The following is a 13,144-nucleotide window of genomic DNA, read 5'->3' as shown; positions in this document are numbered from 1 at the left end:
GTCTTTTAATATTATAAACATTAGGAGTATGTGCTGTCAGTTAAAGTTTTAGGACAATTAATATTTAAATGTTATTGTAGAAGCTCAGGATGGAAAGATCATGAGCATTAGAGTCTCAAAAGATACGAATTTGGATTCCACTTTCATTGCTTACTATCTTTTGGGAGATTCTCCTAACCTATGATGTTGCAGTTTCTTCGTCTGCTAAAACTTACTTAGTAAATAAAACTTTGCATAGGGTTGTTTGCAAGAATAAGAAAAAAGCACTTATCACAGTGTCATCCAAATGATATGTGGTTAGTAAATGTTAAGTAGCCATTATTATTGTTGATGATGTTTTTGTTATTAAAAACATGAATTCATCCTTTTTCCTCAACTTTGAATTCTTCCCAGTCAAATGACAACTTTCTTCTCGCCACTTATCGGTGCCAGGCAAATACCACAAGGCTGGAACTCAAGGTAAAAACATTTGAAATTACCTTTAATTGAAAACTTGAACTTTTTTCCCTCTGGTATATCTTGCAACATATGATCTCATTTCTTTGTATTTTTTTTTTCGCCCTGAAATGAATTGGAGTAATGACTTTTGGATGACCAGTTAGGTTTTAACTAGCGCCAACCATCATCTCTTCCATTGGCTTCTCTAGAATTACCCATCCTGAATTTCTTCTAAGTGGAATTTTTTTTTTCTAATTTTCTATTATGAAAGTTTCAAATGTACATAAAAGTAATGACTTTAGTTTCGGCAGTCATCAACTCATAACATTCTTGTTTATACTGTCATTGTCCATTCCAAATTATTTTGAAGCAAATACAAGATATTTTTGTAATTTCATTTGTAAATATTTCATTATATATGTCCAAAAGATACTATTTGTTAAAATGTAAGCACACTGCTATTATCACACCTAAGGAAAATTAACAATAATTCCTTACTATCATCAAATATTTAGTATTTAGATTTCACTGACTTTAATGTTTATAGTTTGATCCAGTCAAGGTCCATATATGGTAATTTGGTTACTGAAGTATCGGAGTATTTGCCCTATATTTTTCTACCACCCAGATTTTTCTGATTGTGTTCCAATAATGTCATTTATTACCATATATTCTAAAGAAAATATTTTAATTTTTCTTTAGTAATTTAGTAATATCTCTTATAATTAAATACTGATTATAGCACACAAATCTATTTTAGTTACTTAATTTGTGTGAGGTTTTAAAAAATTATTTTTGATACATTTATGATCTAAAAATTAAGGGTTGTAACTGTTTTCCTTGTGTTGCTGATGTTCAGAAACTCAAAGCCTGTTTTTTTCAAGAGAGATGCTGTTATACAATAACTTTTTCACGTCTAGTTAAGGAAGTTCCAATTAAATGTAGGTTTTTTTTCTAAACAATTTATTTTAGTCTGCATAAGTTCCTTCTTGTGGATTTTGAAAGCAAAGTTGAAAACTAGAATAAATTTATTTCTAAACGAATATACTTAAAACAGATTTTGTGTAACTTCATTAAACATTTTAAGTTACATTTCCACTGAACAACACTGTGCCAATAAATTGGGAAGTAGGCCTAAAAATATTAAAAAGCTGTGTTCTTTTTTTAAAAATTGGATGCAATAATAGATGTGAAAAAATTACAAAAAGAAGAAAAAGTTGGAACTTATCTTGCCATATGCTAAAACATAACACAAAACTACTATAATGAAAATAGTGTAGGGTATTTATAAGACCTAAATAGGCAGAGCAACATAATAGAAATAGAGCCCACTATACATTTACGGAAATTTAATGTATGATATTTTTATGTAAGGGAAAATTCTATTAAATTACTATTTCTATTTAAAAATTGATGTTGACACAACTGGCACCTATCCGGAATAAAATCAAGTGGATTCTTATCTTAATGCCATATTTAAAAAATAAATTCAGATGAGTTAAGTACTTTATTTTTAAAAAGAAGGAAATTTAGTTGTCTTCTAGGTAATGGGTAAATATCAATAAAATACAAAGACTGTGTATAACTTTTTATTAAAAAAAAAAGATTTCCACAAAAGGGAGTCAAAATAGCTAACAAATACTAAAAGAAGATGTTCTACCTTATTATTTGTTAGAGAAATTCAAATTAAAATAAACAAAAAACATTTGCTATCTAAGAGACTGGCAAAAACATTTTAAAAGGGAACATCACCAGATGACAGGGATGAGAAAAAGGACACTCTCAACCATAGCTGAAGGAAATAAAAATTATTATAACTACTTTGGAAAACTGGGAAAGTCCCATTTGGAAGAATCTATTTTATGGCAACAAAATCACAGTATCATACACACAGATGTATATTTCATTAACCACAGCAATGGAACCAAGGTGGACATTCAGTAATTAAATGATTAAATAAATAGCTGTTTATGCATTCCATGGAATGTAACACAGGTACAATAAAGAATGCATTGAACTATTCCTATTAACATGGAGTAAACTCCATGAAAAATAAAACTTGAATGAAATCCCTGTATATGTAAATACATTTTACCTATAGTGGTATAAATATGAAGAAAGATGAAAATTCACACACCTGTCTGATATAACAGGTTATGAAATAGAGGGAAAGCATGGGTGGGATGGGAGTGGGTGGCATTGGAGACGCAGAGATAAGGGAAAAAAGTAATTATTAGAAATCAAAACAAAGATGTCTGATATAAAAAGAATTTATTCCTATGCAATTACGCTTTTATTTTTATACATCTGCATAGAGAAATGTGTGAAGGCATGACCAATATAGCAGTAATAATCATCTCTGGGTGGGAGGATTTTAGGTGACTTCTATGTTCATCATAATTTTTCTTTACTTATATTTTTAATAGTGAATATGAATTATTATATAATCAAGGCAGTATGACTTTTTATTGTGGAAACAATTATGTGCCAGTGTAAGCCTATGTTTTAGAACCAAATCCTGAAATGTAGCTGTATCAGATATATTTTTTATTTCCTATCTGTATTTGTATCTTTTATCTTTTTATCTTTCCTCTCTTTCCATTTAGAGCAATATTTGCAGTATAACATTTGCAAAAAAACCTTGCTTTAAACTTTTATGTTTCCCATTTAGGTAAAACATTGATTCTCTGCTGCCCCCACCCCCCAACACGCTAGGAAAAGTGTGAATTAAAATATCAGCTAGCTTAGAGAAGCTACCATGGTAATACAAGAGGTACTACAGTCCATCTCATGAATTTGAACTGAGAGGAGCAGAAAGTGGGCCAGGAGGGAGAAGCCGGACGGCTTTCCAACCCCTCTAAAATTAGTTCTTCACAGTTTAATGAATTATTATTTTCTGTTAAGTGTTTTGAATTGTCAGGATGTCCAACCAGGGACATTTAAAATATCTCAAAAGAATTTCCTAATTCAAATATGTAATAATTAGATGGTGTGTATTTCTCTATTCTCATGGAAAATCAAGAATTAAGTTCTTAGATTTTTTTCTGTCAATAGCTTTTTTTTTTTTTTTAAGATTTTATTTATTGGGATCCCTGGGTGGCGCAGCGGTTTGGCGCCTGCCTTTGGCCCAGGGCGCGATCCTGGAGACCCGGGATCGAATCCCACGTCGGGCTCCCGGTGCATGGAGCCTGCTTCTCCCTCTGCCTGTGTCTCTGCCTCTCTCTCTCTCTCTGTATGACTATCAAAAATAAATAATTAAAAAAAAAAAGATTTTATTTATTTATTTGGGAGAGAGTAGAGTGGTGGTGAGGGGCAGAGAATGAGGAAGAAGTAGATTCTCCTCTGAGCAGGGAGCCCAACACAGAGCTCAACCCCAGGACTGAGATGACCTTGAGCCAAAGACAGACGCATAACTTACTGAGCCACCCAAGTGCCCCTCTGTCAATAGATTTTTATAATAGCTTTATGCTGTAATACCCTTACTTAACGAGAAAATGAAGTATTCCATTTAAGTTTTAATTATTTGAAAAACTTATCCTCTCAATGAAAATGTTTAAATTTTAACCACTTTTTATGTGAATCGTGATAGGGTAGTATGTGAGAATCTATGTTTTTTGGAATGGCATAGCACTGCTAAATGTAGACAAATCACCTAAAAGTATGTCATGGAGATAACTTCTATAGATAGATTAAGTTTACCTTTGACTACCCAAATCTTTTTATTTTTAAAATTTTTTTTAAAGATCCTATTCATTTATTCATGAGAGACACAGAGAGAGAGGCAGAAACAGGCAGAGGGAGAAGCAGGCTTCCTGCAAGGAGCCTGATGTGGGTCTCGATCCCAGGACCCTGGGATCATGACCTGAGCCAAAGGCGGATGCTCAGCCACTAAGTCACCCAGGTGCCCGCCAAAATCTTTTTTAAATTTTCCTTTACTCTAGATAAAAAGCAGTTGTTAAATAGAATGTCATTATTTACTTCAGAATATTACAGAAGAGATTAAGGTCTAATTACTTGGTTACTTGTGTTGAACATTTTAAAGATGACATTTATGTTTTGTTGCTAGATTTTTAAAATTTTCTTTTCTCTTTTGTGTTAAATCAGATTCGTTCAATTGAAGGCCAATATGGCACACTTCAAGCATATGTGACTCCAAGGATTCAACCTAAAACCTGTCAGGTCCACCAGTACCTTATCAAACCGCTTTCACTCCATCAAAGAACTCACTTTATTGATCATGACAGGTAGGACAAAGGAAGAAGCAGTTTATTTTTTAGGATATTACATGATGCAAATACACTTTTCACTTTTATAGTACAAATTCTGGTAGCTAGTTACACATTTTAAAAATTAATTATTTAAACACTATGGATTCATAATTTTAATATAAGATTTGTCTTCTTTTAAAGGTTGATTTAAGGTGAATTCTCCTGTCTTTCTCAAATATTACCATTCTGATATCAGCAGAGCAATAGTTCTCTCTCCCAAACACCTATGATGAATAAATACGATTTAGCATTTCAATTTCTCTCTGAATAGGCTCTTACTGTTACAGGATTTCTTTCTACATGGGTGCCTGCCGTTCTTTGTCATGCCATTTTAAAGAATGAAAAGATAGACCAGACAGTGGTGGGTAGCAAAGCAAGCTTATTGAGCAATAGCAAAACTATAATACAAAGCTCCCAAAGAAGGAGGGAACCTGAGAGGGTCATCAATGGAGTTTCTAAGTCTGGGGGTTTCTATGGGCTGTTTTAATCTGATTAATCATCCCTGTGCCTGTCATCCAATCAAGTTTTTGTCCCCTATCACGTGGGAAAGGGTGGAGGGCTCCTTCCAGGGAGGTGTAAAATCCTTTTAAGTGTGGTTTAGTCTCCTTGGGGGGAGAGGGGGGTGCTTGTCCCTGCCTGCTTGCCTTCAGCTATCGTTTATCATTATTATATTAGTCTCAAACATTATATTTTCTATTTTACCTCAGGGAATACTGGTAAAGCAATTGGTTGTGATAGTCCCTTATTTCTGGATTCCATTTCAAGTTAAGCATCCTTCTGTTGGTAGTTTTTCATTTTCTTTCCTAAAGATGAGACACCATGGACTTAAATATAAGTCTGACAGCAAGCAAGACAGGTAGTAATGTCTCCATTTTATAGATGAGAAATGGAGGCTTGGAAAAGTTAACTAACTTGTTTACAGAAAACAGTTATGGTTGGAGGCCAAAGCCCATGTTTTTTATATTGCAGTTGGTAATTTTAAAGATTTGTAATTTAAATAAGATATAAGGAGAAATATTCTTAGTGAAGATTTTGAGAAAACATTAAAGAGAATAGATTCTTTATGGTTTTCTTCCTGTTTTAAAGTCTAACTTGTTGTTAATGGAGGTAGCATGCATGGTGTGCTGGAAAGAACAGCAAACTGGGAGTCAAGAGACCAAGATTATAATCTTACATTTTATCTAATGTTCCTTTTTGACTTTGGGGAAAGCATTTAATCTCTCTGGGTTTAGGTTTCTTATCTGCAAATGAGAGGGTTGATCTGGATGCTCTCAAAGGTCCCATCTTGTTCTTAGATTCTTTAATTCTGTGTCTTCTTAAAATTCCTCTGAATCCTTAATTCCTTGCATTTTCTTAACTGTTCACAATTATCTATTTATTTTAAATGTATTTGATTTATTTTACAACCTTTTGTGTACATGTGCATATGTATGTGTGTGATTTTGCAAAATAAGAAGTATTCCATATCCCTGCAAGATAGCAGGTATTTTTCTCTAACTTGCCCAGTGCCTTACAGCTAGTAAACAGCTAGAAACTGTTGAACCACTATTGCAGAATTCTGCTTGTTCATGTGTTATGCACATAAATACCTTCACATATTCCCACACATAAATCTGTACCCCCACTATTAAATTACAGACCTATGAATACACTGACTTTAACGGGCCAGTTCAGTTTTGCTGAAGTTCACTCCTGGGTGGTTTTTTGCCTACCTGAAGTTCCTGAAAAACCTCCAGCAGGAGAATGTGTGACATTTTACTTTCAGAACACCTTCTTGGATACGCAACTTGAAAGTACCTACAGGTAAATAAAACTTATTACTGGCTTGCAAATATTTTTATATAAATGGAGTTCTAATTTTTCATTTGTTTTAAGGCAGGAATAACTTGAAAATAATATGATTGAAAGCTTATACTGTTCAAGAGAATCTATTGAAAAACAAGTAGAATTAATGAGCTTAAAAAATGATTGAATACAGATGAATATGTGTTGGAAGCCGCGTGCCAGGAAGGGGTTAATGGATCGAGCAATGGCTCTCTGTTGACTCTTCCAACCGTGGCCCACCTGTCTCACCCTTGTTGTTGAAGGCTTGTGGCTCAAGGACGCATACTATAGCTATCTATTCAAGGGCGCATACTGTTGCTGTCTACTGTGAAAGGACATGTCTGGAGAACTAAGCTTAAAATATCCTGCTTGTTAAACAACCCTGCTTTATAAAAGAGTGAATAATACAAATAAAGTTGGCATTGTGGCTGAATCCGGCCATATGTCCCTCCTCCTCCCACTCTGTTTATGTCTCTTTTCTTTTCCTCCTTCCCTTACCCTCATCCCTGGATGGTTGTCGCTCCCAGCGCGCGCGACAAATATGAAAGATCAATACCTTTCCTGTTCCCAACAATAACCAGTTAGAAAATAAATTATTTTAAAAGACACTATCAGAATAACAATAACAGTAACAAATATCCATGTAAAATCTGTAGAACTATTCATTAGAAATATGCAGAACTTACATGAGGAAAACTTTAAAATTTTATTGACATAAAAGATTTGATTAAATGGAGTAATATATTCTATAGTTATCTGTGTGACGATATTGTAAACATGGCAGACCTTCCCAAATTGTTTCAGACATTGATCCTGATTCTAGTAAAAATTCTGGTTAAATTTCTTTATCAAAAATAGGAAATGGCTCAGAACTTGAGAGCTTAGGTTTTTGAAGCTATCATGTTTAAAAGTTGGAGGTCATATTCTTCTACACTCTTAAGCTCTTCATTGCACTCCTGCTCCTTCATGTCGCTACTCACTCATCTCCCACAGGCTTCCATAATTTCTGTCTGAATACATAGAGGCTAAATTTTGCTTTTCCTTTGTTCCTATCTCGGAATGTGAAATGACCTCTTACCTGTCTTAGGTATTTATTGTTATTTGTTTGAAGTAAATAGTAATTTTTATATAAGCTTGTCCCTTCAAATTATTCAAATTAGACTTTAGGCTCCTTATGGGCAGAGTCAATTTCTTAATTATCTTTGTATGTTTCCTCCAGGTACCTACTACATGGCTTTGAACATAGTAGTGCTCAAATATTTTTAGGGTACTTAAAAATACATGTAATATGGAGAAAGTGTGCTTTAGAGGCAGACATTAGGTTTGAATCATGACTCTGTGACTTACCAGCTATTTGACCTATCTGGATTATTTCACTGATTTCAGTTTTCTTTTCTGAGGGATAGAAATAATAGCACTTCAATGAGTGGTGAAGATTGATTAAAGATTGTAAATCTTGTGAATCATGCTACAGTGCTAGGTACTCTGTGTTTAATATTAAATATCATCAGTTAAAATTAAAGACTAGTGAAAATATCATGATTTCTAAAACATAATTGGAATCAAAATAATATAGGAGTCATCTTCCTAGAAAAAAAAGAATTAGCATTTGTCTACAGGTAGTTAATATAAACTATTAGGGTGTGTGAAAATCAAACAAAAAGACAGCATTTCATACATGAAAGATGGTATATATATTGATTAGGAAACTTTTGATTATCATAAAAAGGAACCAAATACAGGTAGACCAACATACCAAATAAAAGCTCATATAACTTAAAAGTCCAGAGTAATCTGCTTTAGGCACAACTGGGTCACTGGCTTAACTGATGTCATCAAGACTATCCCTTTCCATTGCTCAGCTCTGTTCTTGTCTCTTTTTGGCTTTCCAATTAAGTATCATTGTGGCCACCAGGAGTTCTATCCAGTTTTCTATCTTTTCAGCTAACATCGAGCCTTTCTTTCCCACTGGTTCCAATAAAAGTCCCAGGATTGAGTGTCATTGTAGAGCCATGAACCATTGTGGTCAGGAATGTCACATTTAGTGACAAATTGCTAAATGCTTCCTCCTAAAGTCTCACAAAAAGGGTTGAGGCCAGTGCCAGTGAAACTATAGTTGACTCTTAAACAACACAAGTTTAAACTGTGAGAGACCACCTATATACATTTTTTTTAAAATAAATAAAGTATGGTACTGTAAATTATTTTCTTATGATTTTCTTAATAACATTTTCTTTTTTCTAATTTACTTTACTGTAAGAATATAGTATATAATACATATGACATACAAGATATGTGTTGATTGACTGTTTATATTATTGGTAAGGCTTCTGGTCAGCAGTAGGCTATTGCTAGTTAAGGTTTTGGGTAGTCAAAAGTTATATGCAGAGTTTTGACTGCAGGGGTTTGGCAGCCGAACCCCCCACATTGTTTGAGGGTCAACTATATGGATTGAGGAGGGTTAGAGAAAAAAGAAGTGGTACTGTAAAGAAGATGACGGGTCCTGTGTCTGTAAGAAATGGCAGTGGATGATGGGCATGGAAAAACAGTATCAGCTTTCTTTTAAGAATGAAGAATGTAGTCATGTTGTAATTTATGTGAGTACGTCAAAGAAAAATATACTTATGTGTAATAAGCAATTCTAAGTGCATTTCATATACATACAGAGTTAGCTGTTGGAAATTTTATTAGTCAAAGTAAAGAAAAAAGATGCTTTAATGAAGGACTTATATATATTGACGTATGTTTGGGAGGCATATATCTAATATCTTTTATTTAGTTTCACAATTTTGTTCACATGAAAACTTTGTATAACAGTAAAAGATTACACATTTTAAGTATGCTTTATATTAATAATGAGATACGTATATAAAGAAATCTAAAATCAAATGAATTCTAAACACCAAGTACTGGTTATAAAATATTGTATTTACTGGACCTACTTACTATATTTATTTTCTTCTAAAGTTGTTCTTTTAAAAATATATTAATTTTATAGAAAAGGAGAAGGAATTTTTAAATCTGACAACATTTCTACCATATCCATCCTCAAAGATGTGCTGTCTAAAGAAGCTACCAAAAGGAAAATTAACCTCAACATATCATACGGTAAAAAAAAAAAAAAAAAAAAAAAAAAAAAGAAGAATAAGAAAAATAAATCATTCTTTCTGGGATATTGGTTTTTCGTTGTTGTTACAATAAGAATGTTTCTGATCAAAGTGACTTAGCTAATCGTGCCTGGCTCACCTTCTTCTAGAGATAAATGAAGTATCAGTCAAACACACTTTAAAGCTAATCCACCCAAAGCTGGAGTACCAGTTGCTTTTGGCTAAGAAAGTGCAATTAATTGATGCTTTAAAAGTAAGTATACATTTACATGGACTCATGATCATTACTTTATGGTGATGGGATTTCTAAAATTATAGACTTTAAAGTTACATGGATTTAACTTTGAACATTAAAGTCCTTTGTTTTTTATTTTAAATAAGGAATTGCAGGTTCACGAGGGAAATACAGACTTTCTGATACCAGAATATCGCTGTATTCTAGAAGAAGCAGATCACCTACAGGAAGAATACAAAAAGCAACCTGCACATCTTGAAAGACTGTACGGTTAGTAGACTATTCTAGAAAATCTTGCTATATTTCTTTTCTGCTGGCTATTTGCGAAGGATCATGTGAGAGAAGCTAGGCAGAAAGATAAGTGAAGATTATAAAAATCATGAACCAGTGACAACCAATTTATTTCATTGAATATTTTGTCATATTTTTATTTATTTTTTTATTTTGTCAAATTTTTTTAATTAATATTTTTACTTGACAAAATAAAAGTTAAGTGAAATACATGTAATGCAGTAAATTAATCTGTATATGAAGAAATCTGGTGTGAAATGAATATAACCTATGAAGTATTAAAATGTAGGCTGTATTTCACACAAATAATTTTTAGGTTATTATGATAATGTGAAATATCAAAATGCAACATTTAATATTTTTTAGACAAAATGTAAGGGATATATATGTGCTGTCAATTTACAGTTGAAAACTTGTTTTGCTTTGATGGTGACAAGTTGGGTGTTTCACAAATTGTCTTGAAAAACATCGAGAGCAAGAGAGATATATAGGAAGAGAGAGAAAGGATAGAACAGCTTAAGGAAAACATTTTTTTGTGATCTTTATATAATACCTATTGTGCAGAGCACGTTTCTTTATAATATCTTCATTAATCAGATATTTAATCCTTCCGACAGTTCTGCAAGGTAGATGGTGTTATCGTTATTTTTCACATTTTTTTAAACCTGAGACTAAAAAGTTTGTTGTCACATAGGTGGTAGCACAGCCTGCATTATAATTTCCTCATCCCAAAATGCTTGGTTTTTGTACTATACCAAATCTGTAGAGTCAGTTGGTATCATCAATCCACACTGATCTTTGAGCCTGCATAATGAATTTTATACCCAGGGACTTGCTCACAAACTATAACAATAAAATCTAGTATCTTAGTATTGATTATATGGCAAACACATAATCTTTTATCCTTACAATAACTTAGAAGATGGGTGGTACAAAACTATCTCTTATCACAAGTTCCAAAATCTAGAAAGCTTTGAAAACTAAAACTTTCATAAATCATTTGGCAGCAAATTTGACTTGATCTAAATTAATAATTTAATGATAAAACCTCACTTAAACTGACAATTGAGGTTATTTATAGTCATTTTTATTCTACTTAGTATGAATATTTATCCATATATTTTGCTACAAAAACACTATTGTGTTTTTTTGGTTTTTAAAGATTTATTTATTTATTCATGAAAGAATAAATAAATAACACAGAGAGAGAGGCAGGGATATAAGCATAGGGAGAAGCAGGCTCCCCTTAGGGAGCCCAATGTGGGACTCAATCCCGGATCCCAGGATCATGCCCTGAGCCAAAGGCAGAGGCTCAACCGCTGAGCCACTGAGGCGTCCCACTATTGTGTTTTGTTCTCAGATGCTGCCGCTCATTTCCCTTGGATATTATGCCATATATGATGTATTCCTTTTATTATCTTTCTAAAATACGAAAAATTCTGAAACACGTCTTAGATAAATTCCAAGAATATTCATCATATTAATTGAATATTTTAATTCAAATAGAACTGTTAAGAACAAGATCTGTTGGGGTACCTGGGTGGCTCAGTTGGTTAAGCATCTGCTTTATCTCAGGTCATAATCCTGAAGTCCTGGGATTGAGCCCCAAGTGGGGCTCCCTGCTCAGCGAGGAGTCTGCTTATCCCTGTCCTTCTGTTCCTCCCCCTTCACCCTGTTCAGGCTCTCTTTTGCTCCCTCTCAAATAAATTAAAATCTTAAAAAAAAAAAAAAAAAAATCTCTCTACATTTTGTCAAAATGGTCAGCTTGGGAAGAAAAATAAAACCACTTGTGATGTTACATATATACCAATAGCAGTTCACAGCATGTCCGCAGTTAATTGTCTGAATTTAGTAGCTTTTAACTAATAAGAGGATTACTAGCCAAATTATTTGTTTTGAAACTTGCCTTAAAATCCCCCCAAATAAATATTTTTAAAAATATCAATACTTTTAGTTTTGTATATATTTAAAAATGCAGTTAATGAGTGCTTAGAAATAGATTCTCAGGTATCACTTTCATTAAGAACTGTGTTAATTAGAACTAATCAATAACAAGAAATTAACATTTTTCTTTATAGGCATGATCACTGATCTTTTCATAGATAAGTTCAAGTTCAAAGGCACCAATGTAAAAACCAGAGTGCCTCTTTTACTGGAGATTCTGGACAGTTACGACCAAAATGCATTGATTGCTTTCTTTGATGCTGCATGAAATGTACACAAGGTAAAGTTCCAAAGAAGTTGTCTTTTTAAACGAAATATTTTAAAACAGAATTGTGGCACAAGCTAACTGTACATACTTGTATTTCAAATGCTTTTTAATATAATCTAAAAACATTTAAGATGTGACTTCCTTTACTAATGCTTCTATTTTGAGAAATGGGAACTTTTTAAAAATAAAGAGAATTTTTATTTTGGAACAAGTGGAATGATTATAAGGAATTTCAATGAACTTTTTGCAAGTGGATGTTTTAACTTTTAAATGAGAAATATTTGGAAAATAAATTCAAATATTTAACAAGCTACACGCACATATAAGCTGCTTTACAGTTTTCAAAGTGTATTTACATATAGTACTTCATCTGAGCTTCACAATATATATTTATTGTTATTTTGTCAAGTCGTATAAGAAAACTGATTCTCTGTGAGGTTAAGTGATGAAGAGGACATGCTGTTGTTATTTTGTAAAGCTGGGACCAGATTCCAAGTTCTGGTGCCTGGTTTGTGTCCTGGTTACTATATAAGGACCAGTTATATATTGTTAACCAATGAGAATAACTTACTAATTATTTTTTCTAGGAGTTGAGATTGATTTGCAACTGATTTTTTTTTTTAGATTTTACTTATTTATTCATGAGACACACACACACACACACACGCAGAGGCAGAGACAGAGATAGAGACAGAGGCAGAGGCAGAGGCAGAGATAGAGACAGAGGCAGAGGCAGAGGCAGAGGCAGAGGGAGAAGCAGGCTCCATGC

General features: G+C 33.1%; 1 protein-coding gene and 1 long non-coding RNA gene across 3 annotated transcripts in view; one reads left to right on the top strand and one right to left on the bottom strand.

Annotated features, from left to right (window-relative positions):
* Positions 1–13,059, top strand: part of BBS7 (Bardet-Biedl syndrome 7) — a 35,701-nt gene extending 22,642 nt beyond the window's left edge. For both annotated transcript variants that reach the window (XM_041759159.1, XM_041759158.1), the window contains 7 exons: positions 394–459; positions 4,543–4,682; positions 6,345–6,509; positions 9,529–9,638; positions 9,787–9,890; positions 10,019–10,142; positions 12,242–13,059. In XM_041759159.1, coding sequence (XP_041615093.1) covers positions 394–459; positions 4,543–4,682; positions 6,345–6,509; positions 9,529–9,638; positions 9,787–9,890; positions 10,019–10,142; positions 12,242–12,375 — 843 coding nt within the window. In that variant the 3' untranslated portion in view covers positions 12,376–13,059. The remainder of the gene's footprint in view (positions 1–393; positions 460–4,542; positions 4,683–6,344; positions 6,510–9,528; positions 9,639–9,786; positions 9,891–10,018; positions 10,143–12,241) is intronic.
* The window catches only part of LOC121493364, a 32,269-nt gene that overhangs the window by 18,005 nt on the left and 1,120 nt on the right, over positions 1–13,144 (bottom strand). The window contains exon 3 of the long non-coding RNA XR_005988464.1: positions 6,419–6,503. This is a non-coding gene — a long non-coding RNA (uncharacterized LOC121493364). The remainder of the gene's footprint in view (positions 1–6,418; positions 6,504–13,144) is intronic.

This window comes from Vulpes lagopus, chromosome 6 (genome assembly GCF_018345385.1).
Source record: "Vulpes lagopus strain Blue_001 chromosome 6, ASM1834538v1, whole genome shotgun sequence".
Classification (NCBI taxonomy): Eukaryota; Metazoa; Chordata; class Mammalia; order Carnivora; family Canidae; genus Vulpes; species Vulpes lagopus.
The sequence above is the reverse complement of the archived record's forward strand: the minus strand, read 5'-3'. Positions and strand labels throughout refer to the sequence as shown.